General features: G+C 61.1%; 3 protein-coding genes and 1 long non-coding RNA gene across 11 annotated transcripts; 3 read left to right on the top strand and 1 right to left on the bottom strand.

Moving 5' to 3' along the window:
* Positions 1 to 1,910: 1,910 nt before the first annotated feature.
* On the top strand, positions 1,911 to 9,720 carry DMWD (DM1 locus, WD repeat containing). Its single transcript, XM_029213551.1, has 5 exons — positions 1,911 to 2,454; positions 3,692 to 3,874; positions 5,945 to 7,213; positions 8,003 to 8,077; positions 8,451 to 9,720. The coding sequence occupies exons 1-5, from the start codon at positions 2,011 to 2,013 to the stop codon at positions 8,496 to 8,498; spliced, it is 2,019 nt and encodes a 672-aa protein (XP_029069384.1). The 5' UTR covers positions 1,911 to 2,010; the 3' UTR covers positions 8,499 to 9,720.
* A 619-nt stretch (positions 9,721 to 10,339) lies between these two features.
* On the top strand, positions 10,340 to 19,633 carry DMPK (DM1 protein kinase). Of its 8 annotated transcripts, none has more exons than XM_029205375.1 (15): positions 10,340 to 10,539; positions 12,715 to 12,806; positions 13,075 to 13,158; positions 13,250 to 13,345; positions 13,895 to 14,043; positions 14,199 to 14,292; positions 14,580 to 14,786; positions 14,868 to 15,116; positions 15,845 to 15,933; positions 17,230 to 17,338; positions 18,099 to 18,268; positions 18,359 to 18,456; positions 18,639 to 18,685; positions 18,999 to 19,084; positions 19,422 to 19,633. In XM_029205375.1, the coding sequence occupies exons 1-15, from the start codon at positions 10,380 to 10,382 to the stop codon at positions 19,579 to 19,581; spliced, it is 1,890 nt and encodes a 629-aa protein (XP_029061208.1). In that variant the 5' UTR covers positions 10,340 to 10,379; the 3' UTR covers positions 19,582 to 19,633. The 8 variants fall into 8 exon arrangements, with proteins under 8 accessions (XP_029061208.1, XP_029061227.1, XP_029061201.1 ...); XM_029205394.1 differs by having other exon boundaries at positions 18,995 to 19,084; XM_029205368.1 differs by having other exon boundaries at positions 14,868 to 15,131.
* On the bottom strand, positions 16,499 to 18,486 carry LOC114885507. Its single transcript, XR_003791108.1, has 2 exons — positions 18,348 to 18,486; positions 16,499 to 17,451 (listed from the first exon to the last, which is right to left on the bottom strand). It is a non-coding gene; the product is annotated as an uncharacterized LOC114885507 (long non-coding RNA).
* Positions 19,634 to 19,874: 241 nt separating the features above from the next.
* Positions 19,875 to 25,353, top strand: SIX5 (SIX homeobox 5). Its single transcript, XM_029205340.1, has 3 exons — positions 19,875 to 22,011; positions 22,993 to 23,795; positions 24,069 to 25,353. Exons 1-3 carry the CDS (start codon positions 21,209 to 21,211, stop codon positions 24,665 to 24,667), a joined length of 2,205 nt encoding a protein of 734 aa, XP_029061173.1. The 5' UTR covers positions 19,875 to 21,208; the 3' UTR covers positions 24,668 to 25,353.
* Positions 25,354 to 26,004: the final 651 nt, after the last annotated feature.

Raw genomic sequence — 26,004 nt, 5'->3', positions numbered from 1 at the left:
ACTCATTCATTTGTTCACCACATTTGTTGACATGGCCTCCAAGTCAGGACAGTGGCACTTTGCTAGGAACACAGACATTGCCCGGCATAGTCTCTCCCATCTGTTCATTTATTCATTCATCGGGCCATCAAACAACTCTTGAAGTGCCCCGGGTCAACCCAGCCCTGTGCTGGGAACACAGCGTTGACCCAGTGGCCCCAGATCTGCTTTCCAGGGGCTCACACTCTACAGGAGAGACAGACACATTCCCTAGGCAATGACAACCCAGATAGGGGAACCCAGAGGACTGACAGAGCTCCTGAGCTGGCTCATAAATGGTCAAAAACAGAGTGGTAGGCCGTTCCAAGCAGAGGGAACAGGGCATTCAAAGACCCAAGGGCAAGAGAGAGTGTGTTGTGTTGGGGGAGATTCTCAAACCTCATTTTTGGGACATGGTGTGAGGAGTCAGTGGTGAGAAATGAGGCTGGAAAGAGAGGTTGGCAGGAACAGATTACCCAGGGCTGAACTTTGTCCTGAGAACCCTAGGGAGGCCACAGATGGGCTTTGAACAGGGCAGGGTCCTGATCATTATCATTCTTTAGAAAGACCTCTCTAGATGCCAAGTGGAGGGCAGATAGAGGGGTGAGACAGGAGTCTGGGAGAGCAGAGACAAGGCTCATACAGGGAGGGCCCAAGCAGGAGAGGAGGAGTTTAGACCAGGGCTGCACAGAGGAATGGACTGGAACAGAGGAATTCAGGTGACAGAATGCAAAAGACTTGGGGACTGGAATCAGGGAGTGAAGGGAAATGGCAGAAGTCTAGGGAGACACTGAGTTCTGCAGCCTGGTGACTGGAGGGGATGTCAGTGCCAGCCCTAAAATGAGGACACAGGAGAGGAGCAGGATTTGGAGTAAGATGTCAATTTTTTTTTTTTTTTGCGGTACGCGGGCCTCTCACTGTTGTGGCCTCTCCCGCTGCGGAGCACAGGCTCCGGACGCGCAGGCTCAGCGGCCATGGCTCACGGGCCCAGCCGCTCCCGGACCAGGGCACGAACCCGTGTCCCCTGCATCGGCAGACGGATTCTCAACCACTGCGCCACCAGGGAAGCCCAAGATGTTAATTTCATTGCAGGACTTGTTGAGTGTGAGATGCTTCTGGGACATTCTGGTGAGAAATCTGGGAGGCGATTGAATAAGTGGGTCTAGGAAGATCTGTGATGGGGGCAGGGTGGTGTCAGGGGCACTGGCTATCAGGGCGCTGATGGGATCAGGAAGAGATTTTGGGGTTACTAGTGGATTATTGGGACACTGGGGACATTGCAGGGATCAATAAAATTTTGGTGGGCGTCAGAGGGCCGAGTGAGATTGTTGAAGATTGTGGAGTTATGGAGATACATAGGAGGTTGGTGGGAAATGTGGAGATGTTTGGTATTAGTATTAATCAGTAGTGGGTTAGATGAAGTCCTTGGAGTTTTATGGAGGCAATGGAGATCAGTGGGATTTGCGGGATCATCAAGGGTGGGGAGGAATGGTTGGAGATGCTGTGGCCAGTCTGGGACTTTAAGATGTAAGTGGGAAACACCGGAGGGTGTATGTTGGGAGTCTTCGGGAGACTCCAGGGTCACCTGGAGTCATCTGTGACGTCATGGGAAGGACAAGGTTTGGATGAGGCCTTCTCTTGAGGGTACTCCCGTTGCTAGGCAAACGGTTCCCAGAGCGCCGTTGCTAGGGACCTGTGCTCTTTTGATGGCCACGCCCCTTTCCCTACGGGGCCCGCCCCCACAGCCAACCACGTCGGCCGCAGGCACGAAGGCCGCGCCCACCTTGTAGCCCCGCCTTCAGTCCAGGACCGTTACCAGAGCGACGGCTGGAGCTCGTCCCGCCTCCCTATCCTGTTGCCAATCGAAGAGGCGTTGCCCGGGCGACGACACCACCTCTTCCGGTGCGGATCCCCGGCTTCCGGCAGGGGGCCCGGCGGCAGGCGGCTGTCCGGCACTAGCGGGGCCCTGGGCTGGGGTGGGGGTCGCCCAAGATGGCGGCGGGCGGCGCGGAGGGCGGCTCGGGCCCCGGCGTTGCCATGGGGGATTGTGCGGAGATCAAGTCGCAGTTCCGCACCCGCGAGGGCTTCTACAAGCTGCTCCCCGGCGACGGCGCCGCTCGCAGGTCGGGTCCGGCTTCCTCCCAGACCCCGGCGCCGCCCCAGCCGCCGCAGCAGCCCCTGCCCGGCCCTGCCTCCACCTCCGGCCCCGGTGCTGCGGGCGCCGCGCCGTCCCCTCCGCCCGCAGGCCCAGGGCCCGGGCCCGCGCTGCCTGCGGTGCGCCTCAGCCTCGTGCGCCTCGGGGAGCCCGACGGCGCCGGGGCCGGGGAGCCTCCCGCCACGCCCGCAGGGCTGGGCGCTGGGGGAGACCGCGTCTGCTTCAACTTGGGCCGCGAGCTCTATTTCTACCCGGGCTGCTGTCGCCGCGGGAGCCAACGGGTGAGCGGCCCGCATCGTGGGGCCCTGGGTGCTGGCTGAGAGGATGGGGATCCCTGAGGTGATTCACAAGTGACAGGAGAGTCCCTGAATGATAGGGGGCCCTGAGATAGGCATCCTACATGTGACGGACATCTTAAGGGGAAAGGATTCTTGGAGGTAATACAGGATTCTAAAAGGTGATGGGAGGCTCCCTGGGTGCTGGGAGGTGCTGGGAAACCTCGAGATCATGTGAGATCCCGAGGTTATGCGTGGGGGTCCTGGGATGGTGACTATTCTGGAGGTGATGGGGAATCCGAGATGGTATGGGGTGCTCCCAGGTGCTGGCTGGCAGGCATTTTGCAGGTGATGGGAAATGCAGGCTCAGAAGTGATGGAGAGCCCAGGGGTATTGCTGTCTGGGGGTGTTGGGGGGACTTGGGGAGCCCAGAGGTGAGGAGGATTCTGGAAGTAGTGGGGGCTTAGAGGTAATAGGGATCCTGAAGGTGAATGGGATCCTAGAGAAACTTGGGGTTCTGGAGGTAATGAGAGTGCTGGAGAAAATGAGAATCTCGGAGCTGATGGGAGATCTGGAGATAATGAGATCCCAGAGGGAACATCCTCAGGTGTGATGGGTGTCTCTAAAGTGATGTCAGTCCCAGAGGACACGAGACGCTTGGAGCTTATGGTGGTCCCCAGAAGTGATGGGGATCCTGAGAGCCCAGAAATGATGAAGGCACCTAAAATTTGGGGGACCATGAGGTTTAATGGGTCCCTGAACTGTGATGGGGATGCTGAGATTTAAGGACTCCAAAGGAGAATCCTGGGACATTGGACTTTAGAATTCTGGGGATTGGATGATCCTGAGTTTTGAGGGTCTTAGAATATAGGGGTGCTAAGACCCAGGGGAGTTGCTGAAATTATAGAAAGGAATTGGAGCTCAGGGACTACAGGGGCCCTGAAACTGACACTGTGGCCAAGGGTGTACCAGAAGTTGGGGGTGTCCAACTTTGGGGAGGACGCACTGTGGTCTCATGTGGTGGCAGGGGGCAAAGCTTCCTCCTGGTTTTTTCCTCTGTTTGTGATTTGGGTGCTCCTTCCTGTCTGTGGTTGCGCCTTCCCTCCCCGCTCACCCATCCACCTACCCACTCCTCTCAGGGATTTAACCCTGCTTCCTCTTTGTGGTTTTCCCCCAACCTCAATACCCTCTTCCTTCCTCTCAGTGGTAGAAGCCATTAACTCGTTTTCTCCCACCACCCAAGTCCATTGACCTCAACAAGCCAATTGACAAGCGGATCTATAAGGGCACCCAGCCCACTTGCCACGACTTCAACCAGTTCACTGCTGCCACAGAGACCATCTCCCTGCTGGTGGGATTCTCAGCCGGTCAAGTGCAGTACCTGGATCTCATCAAGAAGGACACCAGCAAGCTATTCAATGAGGAGGTGATTGTGGGCCCCCAGGGCCCAGAACTGCTCCCGTTCCCACCCACCCATACACTGTTTGCCGTGAGACTGCAGCTGCCTGGGAAGCAGTGTAGACCTGAGGGGCAGGACGAGGGAGAGATGGGGGATGGACGGACAGACATGGAGGGTGGGGTGACAGCAGCTGCTGTGATGACAGCTAATAGTGACGGTTGCATCTCTTGTGCACAGGCCCTATGCTGTGTTAGCCCTATGCTGAACACATTACCCCTGGAGCTTTCATCAACCAATGGGTTAGGATTGTGATACCCATTTTGCAGATTAGAGAACTGAAGCTACTCACTGGTTGGGATTCGTTTGAAGCCACAGCCCTTGCTTTTCAAATTCTGGGCCCTGTGGGCTTTGGATTCAAATCTTTGCTGCACCATCTACTCACTGTGTGGCTTTGGGAAGTGACTATTCCTCGCTTAGCCTCAGTTTTTCTCCTCTGCAAAATGGGATTCCCATCCCTACCTCACGGGACTGTTGTAAAATCATACATGGAGGTTGCTCAGTCCTGGGTGGACCTGGCAGAAGGGGAAATGCCAGTGAAAGACCTTATCTGTGTCCAGAACTACTCTTGTCCTCTCTTTCTCTCTGTTCTGAGAAGGTGTTTCAAATGTACAGAGTGCATGAATGGCAGAGGGGAATGAGTGGAACACGGAATAGATTAAAGTGGACTAGGTCACCCATTCACAAAATATTCATTGAGCATTCGTTCTTTGCCAGGCATTGTTCTAAGCACTGGGAATACTACATCTCGGTGAACAAGACAGAGGCCCCTGCCTTTGTGGAGCTTTTATCTAGCTGGAGGAGACAGATAGTTATCAAATAACTAAGTAGGCTGTGTGTCAGAGTGTCGTGGAGAAAAATCCAGCAGGGAAGGTGAGTGGGGAGTGCTCGGTGAGGTTAGGAAAGGTCTCATGGAGGGTGACATGGAAATAAATTCCTGAAGGAGGCAAGACAAATTATTGGAGAAAAGGACATTCTGAGTAGAGGGAACAGCTAGGACAAATGCCGGAAGCAGGACAGCAAAAAGGCTGTGTGGCCAGAGCAGTGTTGAGGGGGAGGGTAGTAGATGAGCTCCGAGAAACAACTCGGAGGGGCCAGGAGATGTAGGGTCTGGCAGGTCATGGAAAAGACCTTGGCTTTTAGAGCCTCTCGCCACTGGGGTTCATCTGAGCCAAGAACATAGAAACAATTTGATTTAATTTCTAAATTCTCCAGAGAATGGAGAATGGGAAGCAACTTGGGTACCTGGGAAAGAAGTTACTTTGTTACAGACAGTGGATGCCAAAGGGCTTTAGATAGAGCTTGGTTCTCCCCGGAGTCCTGCTTGAGAAAGGCTGCCATGGTGTTCAGAATGGGAGAGACAGTGCCGGGTGCTGACTTAGGTTTTAATAGCATCTCTTTGGCAATTGTGCAGAGAAGAGACCCAGGTGGTGGAGGCCAGTCAGTTAGGCCGTTGCAGGCCTGACGGCAGCTGAGACCAGGGTGGTTGGAGTTGGGGATGGTGAGAAGAGATCAGGTTCTGGGCACATTTTGCAGATCAAGCCCACAGGATTTCTTGCAGGTTTGGAGGTGAGTTGTGAGGACAAAAAGGAGCAAAGATGCGTGGCTGCCAGGATGGGGTTGTCACTCAGGTGTCCTGGAACTACTTTCCAGGCACCTCCTGCGGGTACAGCTCCGTGCTCTGGGGCTAGAACAATGAACCAAATAAAGATACCTTCCTTGGGGGAGCTAATACTCCGTGACTCAATATTGCCTTAAGCATGACATGGTAAAGATGGTGGAGGGGGTTAGAGGAGAGTTCTCTGGAAGGCAGCACTGCCCTCCTGCCGAAGAAGGGACATCGAGGCTCCACGGCGCTCCCCTCACACAGCCCTTCTCCCCCTGCTTTCCCCTAACCTGGTGTCTGTCCGTTTCCCTCAGTCCCTCCTCTCCGAGGAGGCCCGGGCCACTTACGATGACCTTCTCCGGGGAACCAGGCTGGGGAGGAGGTGGGCCACGGGAGGATGGCCTTCTCCCAACCCCCGCTCTCTCCCCTGGCAGCGGCTTATCGACAAGACCAAGGTGACGTATCTGAAGTGGCTGCCTGAGTCAGAGAGCCTGTTCCTGGCATCCCACGCCAGCGGCCACCTGTACCTGTACAACGTCAGCCACCCGTGCGCCTCGGCCCCACCGCAGTACAGCCTGCTGAAGCAGGGCGAGGGCTTCGCCGTCTACGCCGCCAAGAGCAAGGCGCCCCGCAACCCACTGGCCAAGTGGGCGGTGGGCGAGGGGCCCCTCAACGAGTTCGCCTTCTCGCCCGACGGCCGGCACCTGGCCTGCGTCAGCCAGGACGGCTGCCTGCGCGTCTTCCACTTCGACTCCATGCTGCTGCGGGGGCTCATGAAGAGCTACTTTGGGGGCCTGCTCTGTGTGTGCTGGAGCCCCGACGGGCGCTACGTCGTGACGGGTGGTGAAGATGACCTGGTCACCGTGTGGTCCTTCACCGAGGGCCGCGTGGTGGCCCGAGGCCACGGCCACAAGTCCTGGGTCAACGCCGTGGCCTTCGACCCCTACACCACGAGGGCCGAGGAGGCGGCGGCTGCCGGTGGCGACGGGGAGCGGAGTGGCGGGGAGGAGGAGGAACCGGAGGCCGCGGGCACGGGCTCGGGCGGGGGCGCCCCCCTCTCCCCGCTGCCCAAGGCCGGCTCCATCACCTACCGCTTCGGCTCGGCCGGCCAGGACACGCAGTTCTGCCTGTGGGACCTCACCGAAGACGTGCTCTACCCTCACCCTCCCTTGGCCCGCACCCGCACCCTCCCCGGCACGCCTGGCACCACGCCGCCTGCCACCGGCAGCTCGCGAGGTGGTGAGCCAGGCCCCGGGCCCCTGCCCCGCTCGCTGTCCCGGTCCAATAGCCTCCCACACCCAGCGGGCAGCGGCAAGGCGGGCGGCCCGGGTGCGGCGGCGGAGCCAGGGACGCCCTTCAGCATCGGCCGTTTTGCCACGCTCACGCTGCAGGAGCGGCGGGACCGGGGGGCCGAGAAAGAGCACAAGCGCTACCACAGCCTGGGCAACATCAGCCGGGGCGGCAGTGGGGGCGGGGGCGGCGGGGACAAGCCCAGCGGCCCCGCCCCCCGAAGCCGGCTGGACCCAGCCAAGGTGCTGGGCACCGCGCTGTGCCCGCGCATCCACGAGGTGCCGCTGCTCGAGCCGCTCGTGTGCAAGAAGATCGCCCAAGAGCGGCTCACGGTCCTCCTCTTCCTGGAGGACTGCATCATCACCGCCTGCCAGGAGGGCCTCATCTGCACCTGGGCCCGGCCGGGCAAGGTGGTGAGTCACCCCACACCAGCCCACCTGGGACCCAGGCAGAGGCGGGCATTGGCAGAGAGGTTTGGTAGCATCACAGCCTCTAGCCGTGTGGGATGAGGGGAAGCCATGGAAATCTGTGTCCCAGAACAAGCCGTCTCAGATCTTAGAGTGACTTCTAGAACGCTTGGCAAGCAACGGTAAGCAGAGAGAGGGTCAGGCATAAGAGACATCTGGGAGTGGTGGAGAACATGGCCAGTTATCAGAAGGGCAGCCGGTGGGCCCAGCATGGCTAGGTCTTACGGAATGGTGAAATTTTATTAATACTGCAGTTTGAGCTCTATGGGCAAGGTTGAGCCTGTGCACCCAGCTTCCAGCCTGAGTGTCAGACTCTTGGGATCCGAGCCCACTGCTGGAGGCGTGGGCTGTGGGATCCCAGGCTCAGGGTCCAGTCCAGCACTTCTGCTCCCTGTGTGACCTCGAGCAAGTCACTGCCTCTTTATGACCTTTCTCACCTCTTAGGATAGGGAAGCTTGAAGATGATTCGGCCATGGGTTTCAGAAAGGTGCTAGTAAGGTGAAGTGCGGGCCTGGTGCCTTATAACTTGGGACCTGTGTTCTCAGATGTCTCCTAAGGGTTTGGGCTCTGGGGCCCAGGATGCCAGATCTGAGGGCTGTGCCTGGTTCCCTGGAAGAGCAGTTTTGGAATTGTAGGGTCCTGAATCCCTAGAACTTAAAGTACAGTCTCAGAGGCAGGGGCATTGGGATTTGGGGAATCTGGTAAGTCCTGAAAGAGATCCCTCTATCTCCCTAGTTCACAGACGAGGAGACCGAGACCCAGACAGGGGAAGGAAGTTGGCCCAGGTCACCCAGCAAGTCAGTGGTAGAGGTAGGACTGTCCCTAAGTTCTTCCCTCCCAGAATCTTAGGACCCCCTCCGCAGTCAGAAGGGGACCCCAGTTTCCCCCTCTCCTCCCTACCTCCACCCCTACCCCATCCTCTTTGCTCAGGATCACCTGAGGACTTTAATTGTATAAGAGTGCCACCTGCTGGGACAGGGAAGCTAGCCGAGATGTAAGTTCCTGAGCCTAGAGCAGCGGCCTGTCTGGGTGGTCTGGGGTGGATTGAAGGGCAAGGCCAGGGTGGCAGCAGCCTGGGGGACTCCAGGCTGGCTTCCCTCCTCCCCAACCCCCGCCCCGTGGGACTGGTGAGAGCCCCAGGCTGTCTCTAACCCCCTCCTGTCTCCGCTCTCATCTTCCCCAGGGCATCTCCTCCCAACCAGGCAACTCCCCGAGCGGCACGGTGGTGTGAAGCCATGGATGGCGGGGTCCCCCACCCCATGCACCCAGCTCCTAGCATAACCGTCCCCGCTGACCTCATGGATCAACGTATTAACAAGACTAACCGTGACGGATGGACTGCTCCGGTCCCTCTCCCTGCACAAATTTGGGGCAGAGGGTCCCTCAGACTGACCCAGACACTGGGGAGATGTAGTGGCCCGTGTGGCCTCAGCCTTGTCCCCACCCACTGCCAAGTACAATGACCCCTTCCTCTGAAACATCAGTGTTAGCCTCATCCCTGTCCCCAGCATGTGACTGGTCACTCCTGGGGGAGAAACTCCCCACCCACAAGAGCCCCAGCTCTGCAGTGCGCCTCTCGGTCCTGTGTGCAGGGCAGGGGGTGGCCCACCCCTCCCCTGGCCCCCACCCTGCCCTTGCTGTTACTTGTGCTTTTGAAGAATGTTAAATTATGGAAGCCCCTGGGGTCCTCGCTGTCCCCCAGGACCTCTTATTTATACTAAAGTACCCTGTTTTCACAGCGTCTCTGTTCCCTTCCGCGGAGGTATGGAGGAAGTGTGTGGGTGCTTTCGATGCAGCCCTAGAATCAGTCCACTTTATCCAGAGGAAGCGCTAGGCCCTGCCTCCCCCCCCCAGACCCCCTTTTGAGGGCAGGAAGAACTGAAAACCAGAGGAGGGATGTGCCTGAGGCACACAGCTGGTGGATCTGCCGCTGGCCAGCCCCGGGCAGGGCCCTTCAGACAGAGGAGAGTATCCCTCACCCCACTCCAAACGCTCGGAGGGAAGAGAGCCACCAGGACCCCCTCTTCAGAGTCTTCAGTGGGAGTTTTAAAAGTTGTTTCAAAGTGTCCAGATATTATAGGGCCCCCCCCCGGCAGCTCCCGAGATGCCCAGAGTGAGCTGCCACAGCATAGGCCCTGGCCTTCTGCTGCCTCAGGCCTGGCTTGGCCGGGCCCAGGCATCCAGGACCAATTAGAGACCATGGTTTCCTCTGGGAGAACTGTCCACCCTGGAAAGAACAGCGAAAATCCCTCCTGGCTGGCTCTCTGGAGCCACAGGGAGTGGTGTCTTCCCGCTCTACCCTCCACCCCCCGAAATGTTTCTGTTTCTAATCCTAGCCTGGGCAGGAATGTGGCTGCACTGCCAGGGTCCAAGGAGCTATTTTGGGGGCTCCTTTGCCTCCCCCAGGCTTTGGCCAGTGGGTCACCCCTGATCCTGGCTCCTGAGGGCCTCCCTTCCCGATTCTCTCACCACCCCTTCCCCATCTCCTGCCAAAAAAAAGTCAGTGTAAAGCAGAGGGCCTGAGGGCTAAATTTAAACCATCCCAAAGTCTGAATCCTTGGCTGAGTCACCCGCAAAGCTGCCCTGGCCTCCCGCCGCCCTGGCCTCCCGCCCCCCTTCCCAGGCCTCACCCCTTTTTCTCCCCCCACCTCCCAACTCGAGAGCTTGGGAGGGGTGTTACCAAATCACTGTGAACCTCAATTGGTCCCCTCTGGGGAATGGGAGGGCTCATCTTTGGCATCTGTCATACCTGTAGCGTTCCTCTGTGCTTTGCCTTTTCAGTGGTGGGGTAGTTTGAGGGTAGAGATTCTCCACCACCCCTCATCTCACACTGAAGCGTTCCGAGGGGCCCTGGAAGGAGCAACTTGGGGGGGCCTGGCTTGTGAGGGGTTAAGGCTGGGAGGCTGGAGGGGGCTGGACCGAGGGGTGGGGAGAAGGGGAGGAGGCCTTAGCAGCCAGCAGAGAGAAGTGGCCAGAGAGGCCCAGGGGACAGCCAGGGACAGGCAGACATGCAGCCAGGGCCCCAGGGCCTGGACAGGGCCCTCCAGGCCCCGTGACAGGAGGACCCCGAGCCCCTGGCCCGGGGAGGGGGCCATGGTGCTGCCTGCCCGACATGTCAGCCGAAGTGCGGCTGAGGCGGCTTCAGCAGCTGGTGCTGGACCCCAGCTTCCTGGGGCTGGAGCCCCTGCTCGACCTTCTCCTGGGCGTCCACCAGGAGCTGGGCGCGTCCGACCTGGCCCAGGACAAGTATGTGGCCGACTTCCTGGAGTGGGGTGAGTGCCTACCTACCTGCATGGCACCCCACAGATTTGGGGGTGGGGGCAGGGCAGAGGGGGAAGGGGGGTGTGGGCTGGGTGTTGGGGGCAGGACGGACACGGAGAAAACCTCCCATTCAGGGGCCCAGAACTTGGGGCTGGGTCTTGGGGCGACATATTCCTACCCCTGTGCCACCCTGGCAGGGCAGAGTGAGATGAGCAGAGGCCAGGGCAGCCATGACTCAGAATCATGACTTGGGAGCCATGGTAAGCCGGGTTGGGCACAGCCTCTCATGGTCCCCTTGCACCCCATTCCCGAGTCTAGGCCTAGGGACATGCTGGGGAGCCCTGTCTTCTAGGACCCCTCCCCACCAAAATGGGCCTTGTGGCCCTCCACCCTGGTTCCCCAGATCGCAGGGGCAAGCGGAAGGGACAGCACAGGGCAGCTGCCAGGGGCGCGGCCGACGGGCAGGTGTTTGGCGCCAGCCTCTCCAGCTGCTCCAACAGGTGCCCAGGCACTGGGAGGGCGCGGTGACTCAGGCAGGCCCGGGGAGAACCAGCTCTGCACACAGGCCCCACCAAGCACCCCCTCCACCCCCTGGTTGGAGGAGGAAGAATTAGGATTCTTCTGAGTGGGCCCACTTTCTCTGTAGGTTCCTCCTCCACCCAAAGTCCCTTTTGGCCAAGTCTTGCCCTGGAGACAGGTCCAGAGGGAAGATGCTTCATCTTTAGCCCCAGCCTCCTGCCTTGTCTGCCCCACTCCCTCCTGGCCCAGGCTCAGGCTCACTCGGGTTTCTGTCTCTCTAACATCTGCCATTCTGTCCCTCCACTGGTCTGTCCCTCAGTGGCTAGCTCTTGGTCCTTAGGCTCTGTGTGTCCCTGTCCCCGTCCCTGTTTCCTGTCTCTCTGCCTTCTCCCGCTCCCTCTTTTCTTGTGTCCATCTCTTTCTGACCCAGGCCCCGCTTCTCTCTCCCCATTTTGCAGATGCGAAGGTGGAGGCCAAGGGCTAGACCACTTGGCCTCTGGGAGAACCTTCTCCCCACATCCCCCCAGCCCTTAGTAACTCTCTCAGCTCCTCTTTTGCAGAGGATGAACTGAGACCTGAGGTGGGGGCAGCTCTCCTGTAAGGAGCACTCCTTTTGTGGCCCGAGCAGCATCCTGCGGCCCCTCCCCTGCCAGGCCGCTGGGGCGGGGGAGGGGGCCTGGGTTCCCGCTGCCTTAAAAGGGCTCAGTGTCTTGGCTCTCTCCTCCCTCCCCCATCCTGGGCCCTGGCTGCTGCTTCCCTGCTGGCCCACTCTTCCTGAACCCCGAACCCTCTCCATAACCCACTGTATCTTTCCTCATTCCTAGTTGCACCCATTGCTCTCTCCCTCCTGCCTCAGAAGCTCCCAGCTTCTTCCATCTCCGGGAGTCCAGGCTTCCCTCTCCCCCTGCCTCCACTCTCCGCCTTCCCCCTCCCAAACTGCTCTCTGTAACATTGCTAGCTGTAGGACCTTGGGCAGAGGACTTCACCTGTCTGAGCCTTGGTTCTTCATCTGTAGATAAGGGGTAATGGTAAAACCTCCTCCTGGAGTTGAGAGCGTAGAGATAACACACTTGACTGTGCCTGCAGCCCTGGAGCCGGGATGCGGATCCACGCTGGCCTTGTCTCCCTCTCCCGTTCCTTCTCCTGGTCCTAGCCCTAAACTCAGGGTTTCCCAGAGTGTTGTCCAAGAGCCACCAGTATCTGAGCCTAGGATTAAACTGCAGGCTCTGGGCCATGACCCAAAACAGACTGAATGAGAGCCCTGGGGGTGGGCGGGGTCACCGGGAGTAGGGGCCCGGAAGCCCAGGGAGCTCTAAGAACTGGGCCTATTTCTTCTTCCTCTGTTCTTCAGGGCCTCCCTTCGGCAGACTTGTTACCTCACCCTGTCCATCCTGCACCCCCTAGAGCCTTCTGGCCCAGTGTCCTGTCCCAGAAAGGGGTTCCCAGGCATCCCACTTTTCTCTGTACAAGAGCAGTTTTGGGTCCCCAAAGCCTCACATAATGTTTATGTGAAGTCTTTAAGGAGGCCGACTAGTGCTAAGGGGAAGGGCAGGGGCAGGGGCAGGGGAGACTCAGCGACAGAAGGTGGGACTGTCTCTCCTCGTCTCCAGTGTCAGTCCCTCCGATTCTCGGTTCTTATCCCCGCCCCTTCGCCCCCTCCCCCCCAGTGGAGCCCATCGCGGAGAGGCTTAAGGAGGCCCGACTGCAGAGGGATGACTTCGAGATTCTGAAGGTGATCGGACGCGGGGCGTTCAGCGAGGTGAGCCTGGAGCAGCGGAGGCAGCTCAGTGGGGTTAGAGACCTGACTTTTCCTGCAGTGGGCGGGATGTTGGAGTTCCGGAAGTGGGGCCTTAGAAATTGATGAATGACTGAGTTTAGACCCTAAGGCGGGGCTTGAGGCCAATGGGCGTGGCTTTGCCGAGTGGGGGCGGGGCCAAGTCTGGCCCGGGTTAAGGGTGGAATCCAATCTGGGGGAGCCCTGGTGTTTCCCCGCCACCTCCGCTCTATTACCCTGTTTGGGCTTTCAGGTGGCGGTGGTGAAGATGAAGCAGACGGGCCAGGTGTACGCCATGAAGATCATGAATAAGTGGGACATGCTGAAGAGAGGCGAGGTGACGGCCGGGCTGGGTGTGCAGGGTGCTGAGGATCCCCCCTTCCGTCCTCCCACCCCCGTCCGCTTCAGCTCCTCCGGGTGCCCCGCAGGTGTCGTGCTTCCGCGAAGAGAGGGATGTGTTGGTGAACGGGGACCAGCGCTGGATCACGCAGCTGCACTTCGCCTTCCAGGACGAGAACTACCTGGTGAGCCCCAGGCCGGGCGACTAGAGAGGCGGACCCCCACCCCTGAGGCTGTCAGTTATCGAGGTGTGGGCAGGCAGAGGAAGTTCTGGGATCAGGGAGCTGCCTCAAAATGCATGCGGCAGTCCCTGGGTGTGGTAGGAGCTGGCCTTCCTTTCCCGGGATGGGAGATGTCCCTTACCGCCTTTTTCCCCAGGTTGATTCCGGGGGGCACCACCTGGAATGAGATAGTCTCTAGAGTCTATGTGGGAGCCACTGGGCAGGGGGTATCTGGGCTCCATACCCTGGATAATCGGGAGGTCTCTGGGTTCTCTTTTTCCTGACTCTCTTGGTCGGGGGTGGGGGAAGTGAATCTCTGTCCAGTGACATCGTGGGGGAACGAGGATTGGGGGTGGGCGTGTCTCTGATTTGGCCTGGGAGATCTCTTGGGGCTGGGGCTGGGGCTGCGGAGTCTCTGCCCAGGGATGGGGCGTCTCTGGGAGTCTTTGTCCCGGGCTATCGGCCGTGGACGCCCAGACGAGGTACCGACCCCCGTGACACGCCCCCTCCCAGTACCTGGTCATGGAGTACTACGTGGGCGGGGACCTGCTAACGCTGCTGAGCAAGTTTGGGGAGCGGATCCCGGCCGAGATGGCGCGCTTCTACCTGGCCGAGATTGTCATGGCCATAGACTCGGTGCACCGGCTGGGCTACGTGCACAGGTGGGCGCTGCAGGGGCTGAAGGCCGCGGGAATTGGAGAGAGTGGTCCTTAAGAGGGTGGGGCCCAGGCGGTGCTGCCTAGTGGGATGGAGCCTGGTGAGATGGCAGGAGAGAGGCTCACTTATCCCTCTCCCTTCCCTTCTTCCCTCCGCGCAGGGACATCAAACCGGACAACATCCTGCTGGACCGGTGCGGCCACATCCGCTTGGCCGACTTCGGCTCCTGCCTCAAGTTGCGGGCGGATGGAACGGTGAGCGGTGCGCCGCTCTTGGGCAACTCGGACTACCAATGACGGGTCGGGAGCAGGAACCGGAGGTGCAGCGTGGGGGCGGGGCTGAGGCGTGCGGGCAGAGCCAGGGTGAGGGCAGGACTAGATTTGGAGGGGAAAGAAGGAGGCGACCCAGGCCCTAGCCTGCCTGTGGCTCAGGCTTAGAACAGGCAAAAGGAGGGACTAAGCTCTAGAGTAGTGGTTAAGAGGGGGCGGAGCCAGAGCTAGGAGGGGCGGGGTCAAGCCTAGCTCGGATCCTCTTGGCTCAGGTGCGGTCACTGGTGGCTGTGGGCACCCCGGACTACTTGTCTCCCGAGATCCTGCAGGCCGTGGGCGGTGGGCCCGGGACTGGCAGCTACGGGCCCGAGTGTGACTGGTGGGCGCTGGGCGTGCTCGCCTATGAAATGTTCTATGGGCAGACGCCCTTCTACGCCGACTCCACGGCTGAGACCTACGGCAAGATCGTGCACTACAAGGTGAGCACAGCCCGGGGAGCCCCTGACCTCTCTGCACATGCTCCCAGGTAACGTCCCCTCTTTTCCCCTCCTTCTGAGCAGGAGCACCTGTCGCTACCGCTGGCAGACGCAGGGGTCCCCGACGAGGTTCGCGATCTCATCCAGCAGCTGCTGTGTCCCCCCGAGACGCGCCTGGGCCGGAATGGAGCAGGCGATTTCCGGAAGCATCCTTTCTTCCTCGGCCTTGACTGGGACAGCCTCCGAGACAGCGCGCCCCCCTTTACGCCGGATTTCGAGGGTGCCACGGACACATGCAACTTCGATGTGGTGGAAGACGGGCTCACTGCCATGGTGAGCGGGGGCGGGGTAGGTACCTGCGATCGATCCCTGGTCTGCAGAGGGTACCCCCGCATCCGACCGCCGTAACACTGAGGTTAGGAGAGTACCCTCCTCCTGGGGTCCTGAAATCATTCCTTCCCCAGAAACACCTGCTCTGTTTGGCCCCAGGGCTGGGAACCCAGCAGTGACCTAGACTCACAGTCCAGTGGAGGACACGGACTTGTCCCCAGACAATGATGCCCCAGAGAGATCAGGGCTGAGATGGGGGCGGGGGGTGCAGGGGGGCGGGCCTCCTGACCCAGCATGAAAGGTCCTGGAGGGCTTCCTGGCGGAGGGGGCTATCTGAGCTGAGACCTGGAAGGATGAGAGGTGAGAAAGCACCATAGAGGAATCTCCCTTGCTTAGGCCATCTCTCTCTCAGCTGTCGTATGAGCTATCCCGTGCTTGTTCAGCCTGACTGCCTTTGTGCTGGGCACAGCGGGGGACACACATGGACCAAGTCAGCCCTGGTCCCTGCCCTCATCTACTTACAGTCTGGAGAAGTATATAATTATACCGTGGCAAGTGCCCTGAGGGAAGCAGCAGGATATAATGAAAGAAAATGACGCAGGGTCCACTTTACATAGACCCCAGGCTGGGGTGGGGGGGTGGCAGGGCACTTAAGCCAAGACTGGGAAGGGGTGAGTGAGGGGCCATCCCTGACAGCCGCTGGTCACCTCACATCTGTTTCTCTCCTATAGGAGACGCTGTCGGATATGCAGGAAGGCACGCCACTGGGGGTCCACCTGCCTTTCGTGGGCTACTCCTCCTATTCCTGCATGGCCCTTGGGTAAGTGCTACCCTGTGCAGCTTGAGAGGAGTGGACGGGGGTGGGGTGGGGGTGGGGGGGTCCTGCCTCCAGAGGCCCCAGGAGGCTGCTCGGGGTTATCACATCCTGGCCTGTTGGTGCCCAGGAGAATTGCAGGGTCAGTCTCGGAACCTTATTGTCTTGGGACTAAGGGCTTTTAGAAGCCCAGAATTGTAGGACGTTAAATTCTCAGACCATAAGTACTTTGAAATTTAGATTCAAATGTAAAACCTCAGAGTCACAGGCTCAGCCTTCCGGAATCTTCTGACCTTCCACTTTTAGATTTCTAGTATACAGTCATGGGACCTCAAAATCTTAGCGAATAAGAAGTTTAGAATTGTTACGTCAATCTTAAAAGAACACGGACTCACTGAATTACATAACCACAAAGCCTTCTTTAAACATTGATTCTGAAAATAATACATTGCTTATCACAAGTATATTAGAAAATAGGGATGAGAAAAAGGAAGGCCGCCAGCAGCGGCCTTGTGTGTCCCTGGCTCACAGCACACGTACTTAACAGCTGCGAGAACATGCTGGATTCTGATCTGTTTTGTTATTGGACAATGTACCGCAAGTGCCATTTCTTGAACAAACTGTAACACAATCCTGACCCGCTGGGGAGTGTTCTCCTTACTGGGCGGGTCAGGACTCAGCTAACCCGCCTCTGTCATGACCCAGGCTGGATGAACAGCCGCAGGTTGGTCTTGGCGCTTGTCGAGCATCATTGGGTCCTTGAGACATATTTCTACAAGAGGGACTGCTGGCTTGGAGGGGACGTCACTTTTACTGCAATTTCATATTCCTTGGGAGGGTCTGTCTTCCTCCCAGCACCTGGGTCTGGGGGTGGGAGGGGTGGCTGCTGTCTAGAGTCAGGCTTGGGGTCCAACACCCAGTCTGAAGACCACCCCTTTGGAGGTGGCCAGAGCTGGGAGTGTCTCGCTCACTTCCTGAGGCCCTTAGGAGAGGGGCCTGTAAAGCGCACATGGAGACGGAGATGGGCAGATCCTAGAACATGGGTTTCCTGACCCCAGGTTCCCAAGGAAGGTGCAGAGAGGCCAGCTTCCAGGGGCCTGAGGCCATGCCAGGGGCAGGCCTTTTCCTAACAAGAGGAGGACCTGTCTCACCAGCCTGGCCATTTATTCCCTTCACTCTGCCCCTCCCCCTCCTCAAGCCTGGAGCCTTCAGGTCTGGCTGCCCCAGGGCACAGGCTAGGGAGTCCTGGCTGTAAACGCAGAGGATCGGCTCTTCCTCCCCTCGCCCTCTTCCTCTCCCCAGGGATGATGAGATCCCGGGCTCCACGCCCATGGAACTGGAGGCCGAGGCGTTGCCTGAGCCATTGCAAGAGCCCAGCCTGGAACCCACGGTGCCCCCACCAGAGGAAACGGTGAGTCTTTAGGAGTCTCTAGAGGAGAGGGTCAGTGAGGGACGAATCGAGAGAAAGGTGGAGGCCTTCAGGGATAGTGTGCGCCATGGAGTGCTAGGCCCTCTGGGAGGTTCCTTGACAGAAAGAGATGGAAAACAAAGTAGAGACAAGGTTACTTCAGTCAGAAATGATCCTCACAGAGAAATTAAAACAGGTCAGTGAGTGTGCATGGAGGGGAACTCTCTGGGGAGGGGAAGCCCTGGAGAAGCAGGAGGACCACCCATTGGTCAGCAAAGAGAAGGGTAAGGGCTCTGAGGTGAGAACCAGCTGGTTTGCTCTGAAACATGAAAGGAGGGTAGTAAGGCTGCGCTATTCCAGGAGGAAGGAGGGTGAGGAGTGAGGAGAGGGGAGGCTGGAGAGGCCAGCAGACGCACACCAGACAGGGCCTTTAGTTTTCATGTGGTGGGCCTCCTCCTGAGGGCACTGAGGGGCCGGAGAGATTCTCCAGGGGAGGGACGTGGTCAAGCTGCGTACTGTTACAGGAACAGCTCTTTGGTGTGGAAGGTGGATGGGAGGAGACCAGATTAAAGGCTGGAGATGAGGGCTGGGCTGGGTTAGGGAAGGAGGGGGCTTGGATCACTGCAGGAGCTGTGGGGATTCCAGAAAGATCTTGGGGGTGCAGGAATAGAGGTCAAAGGAGGATCCCAGGCCTGGAACCTATGCCTAAGTCTCGAATGCTCCAGGAGCCACAGGCAGCCCTAAGCCCGGTTCCCATACCCAGGCTGAAGCGGCAGTTCCAGAGGCAGTTCCGGAGGCCATTCCGGAGGCGGTGGCAGAGGCCCAGGTGACGCTGCGGGAACTCCAGGAGGCCCTGGAGGAGGAGGTGCTCACCCGACAGAGCCTGAGCCAGGAGCTGGAGGCCATCCGAACGGCCAACCAGAACTTCGCCAGGTGAGGGTCGGGAGTCGGGGACAGTCACTACCTTTAGCAGCCTCTCTAGCCGAAATCCCGAAGGGCTCATGGTCCTTACCTCCCCTGCAGCCAACTCCGCGAGGCCCAGGCCCGTAACCGAGACCTGGAGGCGCACGTCCGGCAGCTGCAGGAGCGGATGGAGTTGCTTCAGGCCGGGGGAGCCGCAGGCGAGTCCCTCATCCACTACCTTTCCTGAGGCGCCGGCGGGGGTGGGGGGGGTGGGCGGGGAGGTGGGCCCGCGGCGTGTGTATACACCTGGGGGAGGGTGAGGGGCCCAGGCTGGGGCACGCCGCGCCACCGCCCTTCTCCGTCCCTCCACGCGCCCTATGCCTCTCTCTTCTCCTTCCAGCTGTCACGGGGGTCCCCAGTCCCCGGGCCACGGATCCACCTTCCCATGTAAGACCCCTCTTTTTCCCCTGCGTCAAGCCTGCTGCCCCCTTTGCAGACTCTATCCCCATCTCCCCGTACCCCTGTCCAGACTTAGAGGCTCACCCCTACCTCTTTGAGGTTCCAGTCAGCAGACACCCTCCATTCATGCCCAAATCTACCAGATCTCCCTCGGTTCAGGCCTCTCCCGAAATCCCATCCAGGATCTCCCTAGATGACCTCCCCGACCTCGACTCCCCTCTCTGTCTCTTGCACCCCGCCGAGGGCGGCCGTGCCGAGCTGGGCTCGGATCGGGTCACCTGTCCCTTCTCTCTCCAGCTAGATGGCCCCCCGGCCGTGGCTCTGGGCCAGTGCCCGCTGGTGGGGCCAGGCCCCATGCACCGCCGCCACCTGCTGCTCCCTGCCAGGGTACGTCCGGCTGCTCACGCCCGCCCGTCGCGCGCCCCCGCCCAGCTCCACGTACCCCAAGCCGCCTCTGCTTAGCTGCGCCTCTGCGGGGTGGGGCCCGCGGCGGGGAGGGAGGATACTCGGGCAGCCAATCAACACAGGCCTCTAGGAGGCAGCCAATGAGGAGTTGGGACAAGACTTAGGCTTGTGAGCCGACCAATCACAGCTACTCGCGCTGTGAGGGGGCGGGGCAGGTGCAGGGAGTGTGTGGACCCTCTTATGGGCGTAGGCGGGGCTGGCCCCAGGAGCCAATCAGAGGCCCGCGTCGCTAGTGCTGACCCCCGCCCTCTCCCCGCAGGTCCCTAGGCCTGGCCTATCGGAGGCGCGTTCCTTGCTCCTGTTCGCCTCTGCTCTGGCTGGTGCCGCCGCCCTGGGCTGCATTGGGTTGGTGGCCTGCGCCGGCTATCTTGCCACAGTCTGACCCCGCCCGGGAGCCGCCTTCGCCGCCTGAACCCTAGAACCCGAGCCTGTCCTTCACTTGGGCTCCGCTGGAGGGTTTGGTGACCCAGGCACGGCCCAGAAGCCACTCCCACCGCCCCCCAGTTCAGAGCACTCCGAGCGTGGGTTTCCGCCCCAGCTCCAGCCCTGTGATCCGGGCCCGCCCCCTGGCGGCCGGGGAGGGAGGAGCCGGGGCCGCGGCTCCAGGGAGGCTTGTAGCCGGGAATGCTGCTGCTGCTGCTGCTGCTGGGGGGATCGCGGACCTCTTCCTTTCTCCGGCCTAGCTGAGGCATCCGACGTGGATGGGCAAGCTGCGACCTAGAGAAGGCAGCAGGGCCAGGGCTCGGCATCTGTTTTTCACCCTCCAGGCACCCCCACCCACATCGGCTTGCAAACCACAAATCCTCCTTGTGCATGAGGCCCTGCCCTCCCGGGAAGACTCTCTTGCCGCGGTGAACGTCTAGCGCGAGCTCCGCCTTTACCTTTTGACAGCCCCGCTTTTTTCGGGGACTCTCGCGCCCTCCTCACGTGCGCTGTTCTCGGAGCCACAGCCGGCTCCGCCCGCCTCGGCAGTATGGGTATTTATTGACCTTTCCTCCGACTCGCTGACAGGCTCCAGGACCCCAGCACCCTAATCCACATTTTGGATGCACTGAGACCCCGACATTCCTCGGTATTTATTGTCTTTCCCCACCTAGGACCCCACCCCCGATCCTCGCGAATAAAAGGCCCTCTCGTCTGCCCAAAATTCTGAAATTCCTTCGTGTCCGCTGTTTGCTTTGAGGGCAGGAGGCTTTTCGGTGGGCCAATAGGAAGGCGAGTGGAGGTGGCCAATGGCCTGGCAGCAAGCTAGCGGGAGGCGAAGCGGACGTATCAGGGGTGGGGGGTGGGATGCGGGGCGTGGCTTCGACATCCGGCCAATAGGAGAAGAAGAGCGGGCCACCAGGAGGCACCGCCTCTTGTCCAGCTGTGGCCCAGCTGTGCCACCAGGCCGCGGTGAAGGGGGGGCTGGGCTGGCAGCTAGCGCAGCCATCCTCCTACCACTGCGCCTGCGCGGGCCACGCGCATCCGTTCCAGAGACTGACTTACGCTCAAGAAAAGTTGCTGCAAACTTTCTAGCCCGTTTCCCCCGCCCCTTCTCCCAGCCAGACCCGCCCCCCTGCGGAGCCGGGAATTCCGAGGGGCGGAGCGCGGGCCGAGATGGGGAGTGAGGGGGGCCTTCGGAGGACCCTGGAGACGGAGGCGTGCAGAAGCTCAGTCTCGGGGCGGAGGCGGCTTCGCGCCCTTAGCCCTCCCGGACGGCCTGTTGCCTTCTCCGTTGTCCCGATGGGGAAACTGAGGCCCTGAACCAGAGGCACACGCGGGGGGGGAGGCAAAAAGCGCGGCCTGAGGCGAAGGGAAAACAAAGGGAGAATCACGGACAGACGGGGAGGGGGACGGGCACACACACACACACTGGGACAGAGACCCTAATAGAGAACTGGGCCTGGCATCGGTGGTGAGGGGGGAGACGCGGGGTCGGCGGGAGAAGATCGGGAAGGGCGAAGTTGCGGGGGGGTGCGGGGAGGGGAGCCGGGCGGGGGAGGGGGCTGGGGAAAGCCCGAGGGAGGAGGAGAAGGAGGGAGGAACTTCCCAAAGTTGCAAAACATGGCTACCTTGCCTGCGGAGCCGAGCGCGGGGCCGGCGGCTGGGGGGGAGGCGGTGGCGGCGGCGGCGGCGACCGAAGAGGAGGAGGAGGAAGCGCGCCAGCTTCTGCAGACTTTGCAGGCGGCCGAGGGTGAGGCAGCGGCGGCGGCCGGGGCCGGGGCGGGCGAAGCGGCGGTGAAAGTGGAGGGCCCGGGATCCCCGGGCGTACCCGGGTCGCCCCCCGAGGCCGCTGCCGATCCGCCCACGGGTCTCCGCTTCTCGCCGGAACAGGTGGCGTGCGTGTGCGAGGCGCTGCTACAGGCGGGCCACGCCGGCCGCTTGAGCCGTTTCCTGGGCGCACTGCCCCCGGCCGAGCGCCTACGTGGCAGCGATCCGGTGCTGCGCGCTCGGGCCCTGGTGGCCTTCCAGCGGGGCGAGTACGCCGAGCTCTACCGGCTGCTCGAGAGCCGCCCCTTCCCCGCCGCCCACCACGCGTTTCTGCAGGACCTCTACCTGCGCGCGCGCTACCACGAGGCCGAACGGGCCCGCGGCCGCGCGCTGGGCGCGGTGGACAAGTACCGTCTGCGCAAGAAGTTCCCGCTGCCCAAGACCATCTGGGACGGCGAAGAGACCGTCTACTGCTTCAAGGAGCGGTCCCGCGCCGCGCTCAAGGCCTGCTATCGCGGCAACCGCTACCCCACGCCGGACGAGAAGCGCCGCCTGGCCACGCTCACCGGCCTCTCGCTCACGCAGGTTAGCAACTGGTTCAAGAACCGACGACAGCGCGACCGGACCGGGGGCGGCGGCGGCGCGCCCTGCAAGAGGTGAGGGGACCCGGGCGGCGCCAGTCCCGCTTTCCCGGAGACGTGCCATCCACCAGCCCCCCCCCCCAATGCCTGTTGTCCTCGGACACCCCTCGCTCACACCCTCAGGCGCCAGCCGAGCGCGGGGAATCCGTGTGCATGGAACGGGCACGCGCCCCGGCTCTCCCAGACACCCGGACACCAATGCTCCTCTCGCGGAGGCCGGGAGACCGCCTCTCTCTGCTCCACTCAAGGCTCCGTCCCAGATCCCATCCGTGTCCGCGGCTAGACTCGGGGCGGCAGTGAGAAAATGAGGGGTTGCGGGAAAGGAGGAGGGGCCTTTGTCCTCCCCACCGGGCGTAGGGGCTTGTTCAGTCCCCTTGGCGGCCAGGCCCTCCCTGACCGTTGCTCGGTCTCACCTCCCCCCTTCCCGCCCCCCCTCAGGGCCCAAACAGCGTGGTCCGTCTTCTGTCTTTGTTGTGAAACGTGAACCTTCCCCAGCTCCGGTTTCCCTGTAACCCAAGCCCTTCTCCTCCCACCCTGCGCGTCGGCCTCCTACTCCTCAGACGCCCGGGGAGGAGGGGGGTCGGGGGAGGGCACCGGGAACTGAGCGGACGGCTACCTCCTTACTCTCTCCAAAGCCACTCGGCTCCTTTCAGGCCGACTCAGGAGACTTCAGGTAGCCTGGTTGCTCAGCCTCCGGGGCCCTGAGGCCGAGGAGTTGGGAGAGGAGGGCCTCCTCCCCCCCAAAGCGGCAAGCTTGAGCCTTTAGTCAGTGGTATTGCAGAGGCTCCTCCCTGGGGCCCTTGGGTGGTCTCAGAGAGGAGGTTTCATAACCCCCTGAAATGGTGCACAGGAACTTGGGCTGGGGAAAGGTGGGGAGGCAGTGGGCGGCTTGTGCTTCCTCCGAGCATTTTGCAGCCGGCTCCGTGCAGGAATCGGGCTGGCCAGCGGGGAAACACAGCACTCGGGACCACAACTCACAATCCTTTCTCCGGCCAGCGAATCTGATGGGAACCCCACTACGGAGGACGAGTCCAGCCGCAGCCCTGAGGACCTGGAGAGGGGGGCGGCTCCAGTGGCGGCCGAGGCCCCCGCCCAGGGCTCCATATTCCTGGCCGGGGCCGCCCCTCCCGCGCCGTGCCCCGCCTCCTCCTCCATCCTGGTGAACGGGAGCTTCCTGGCCGCTGGCAGCTCTCCAGCGGTGCTCCTCAATGGGAGCCCCGTCATCATCAACAGCCTGGCCCTGGGCGAGGCCTCCAGCCTGGGCCCCCTGCTGCTCGGCGGGGGCGGGGGCGCCCCTGCCCCGCAGCCCAGCCCCCAGGGGGCCAGCGAGGGCAAGACCTCCCTGGTCCTGGACCCTCAGACTGGGGAGGTTCGCCTGGAGGAGGCTCAGCCTGAAGCCCCTGAGACCAAGGGGGCCCAGGTGGCTGCTTCAGGGCCGCCTGGAGAGGAGGTCCCAGGGCCTCTGCCCCAAGTGGTGCCTGGCCCCCCGCCGGCTGCCACCTTTCCTCTACCCCCAGGACCAGTGACTTCCGTGGCTGCTCCACAAGTGGTGCCACTTTCCCCACCCCCTGGCTACCCTGCGGGCCTGGGCCCCACCTCCCCACTGTTGAACCTGCCCCAGGTGGTGCCCACCTCCCAGGTGGTGACCTTGCCTCAGGCTGTGGGGCCACTGCAGCTGTTGGCAGCTGGGCCAGGCAGCCCCGTGAAGGTGGCAGCTGCCCCGGGCCCTGCCAACGTGCACCTGATAAACTCTGGGGTGGGCGTGACTGCCCTGCAGCTGCCTTCGGCCACTGCCCCAGGTACCCCTTTCTGGTGGCTGGGCGGGGGGGTACAGTTACCTCAGGGAGGGATGGCACTGTCAGTGGGCTTCCTGGGACAACGGTGGGGAGTGGGGAGCTCATCCCGGGTGGGTCCCAGACCCTCCCGTGCCAGGCAGTACCCTGAGGCTCGAGCCACGCAGACTTGGCCTCACCCTGACCCTGAAGGGGCTCCTTTTGCCTCTGGCTGATCTCCCTGCCTGCTCTCCAGCGGCGTACTCTTCACCTCTGCGCCTGGCCCTTCTCTCCCCACAGGAAACTTCCTGCTGGCCAACCCCGTGTCTGGCAGCCCCATCGTGACAGGTGTGGCCGTGCAGCAGGGCAAGATCATCCTCACCGCCACCTTCCCCACCAGCATGCTGGTCTCCCAGGTCCTGTCGCCGGCCCCCAGCCTGGCCCTGCCCCTGAAGCCAGACGCAACCATCTCAGTCCCCGAAGGAGCCCTCCCGGTGGCCCCCAGCCCCGCTCTGCCGGAGGCCCACGCCTTAGGTGCACTGTCTGCGCAGCCGCCCCCCGCCCCGGCCGCCGCCAGTCTGCCCTTCTCCCCAGACTCCTCCGGCCTCCTGTCCGGCTTCCAGGCGCCCCCGCCCGAGGGGCTCCTGCTGTCGCCTGCAGCGGTGCCCATCTGGCCAGCCGGGCTGGAACTGAGCACCGGCACTGAGGGGCTGCTAGAGGCAGAGAAGGGGCTGGGGACGCAGGCCCCCCACACGGTGCTGAGGCTGCCGGACCCTGACCCCGAGGGGCTGCTCCTGGGGGCCACGGCGGGGGGCGAGGTTGACGAGGGGCTGGAAGTGGAGACCAAGGTCCTGACCCAGTTACAGTCGGTGCCTGTGGAAGAGCCCTTGGAACTGTGACCCGCCGGGCCCCGTGGCCTCCCATGACAATGGTGCTCGAGGACAGCGGGGAGGAGGGAGCCTCTCAAACACGAAGATGGCTGCCATCCACACACACTACACCCTCCCCGCGGCAGCTCAACCTCTCCACGCCCTGGAGGCCCACTTCTGTCCGGGGCAACGTCCTCTGACGGGACGCCTCCTCTGTTACAGCCCTCTCCTTGCTCTGCCTCCTGATCTACATGGGGAGATTTGGGGCTTCTGACTCAGGGGCTCTGCCCCCCTCGACCTGGTACTAGCTGTGAGCTGAAAGCCCTGCCGAATGGCTGGATTTCCAACCCCCTTGAGCCCTCTCCCTATCACTCCCTGAAACACTATTAATAGCTCCACTGACATCCAGTGTTCCCAGAACTGCTCGGGAATCCAAGGGTGGAGGACGGGCAGTCCTGTGCCTGGAGACTGATGGACCCTCCCCACCAGGCCCTTCCTGCCCACGAGGGATGCGGGTGTGTGGTCTGTGGGCCAGGGTCCTCCGTTAGCTCCTCCTGGACTAGAGCCTTCAGTAGCACGTCCAGCCCCAGACCAAAGATCCCTTGACCCTCGGGCCAACCCTGACCCCTGTGTCTAGTTTATATCCTAAATCTTTATTTTTCTAGGACATGTTATGCCTTCATTTCAATTAAAATAAAGTTAACAGACAACTAGAACCTCGGGGGGTGTGGGCTATCTTCCAACGGCTTTTGCCCAAGGAAAAGCTGAACCACAAAAAGCTCACCTTGAGACTCTGGCTTTCTGACCAGATGTTCTCAGGGGGAACAGGGTTGGAGGTCAGATTTGTGGTGCTGCTTGGGAAGGTGCCTGCCGTGAGCAGAGCTGAGAAAGCAGGAGACCAGGGGCCCGGCCCTGTCTCTTGCTGGTAACAGTTTCCACTTTATTTAGTTAAAAACAATAAATAATCTATAAATAGAACTATAAATAGAACAGGCCCGGAGGCATAGAGTGAGGTACGACTGGGTGAAAGCATTTGATTCTGGGCTGGGCAAAGGACAGGCAGAGGGCAACTTCACCTCCTTGCATTTCATTGTTGGGGGTGGCGGGGTGGGGGTGGGGGTCCTTCCTCCCCACCTGCGGCTCCTCTGATAGGCCAGGCCAGGCGTGAAAGGGGCTGTGAGATGCCTGCTGACCCCGGGCTGGAGAAGTTCTGGCTGCCCCGTACCAAGGCAAACGCACAAAGCACCGGGGTCAATAAATAGCCACCTCCCACTTGGGGGTGCCTGACTGAGGGGCTCTGCACTAGCGGCGGTGATGCCCAGGACGAGGCAGCCTCTTCACCACCGGCGCCTCGTTTCAGACCACGG

Source organism: Monodon monoceros, unplaced genomic scaffold (genome assembly GCF_005190385.1).
Source record: "Monodon monoceros isolate NGI ecotype Baffin Bay Population unplaced genomic scaffold, NGI_Narwhal_1 Super_Scaffold_10, whole genome shotgun sequence".
Taxonomy (NCBI): domain Eukaryota; kingdom Metazoa; phylum Chordata; class Mammalia; order Artiodactyla; family Monodontidae; genus Monodon; species Monodon monoceros.
The sequence above is the reverse complement of the archived record's forward strand: the minus strand, read 5'-3'. Positions and strand labels throughout refer to the sequence as shown.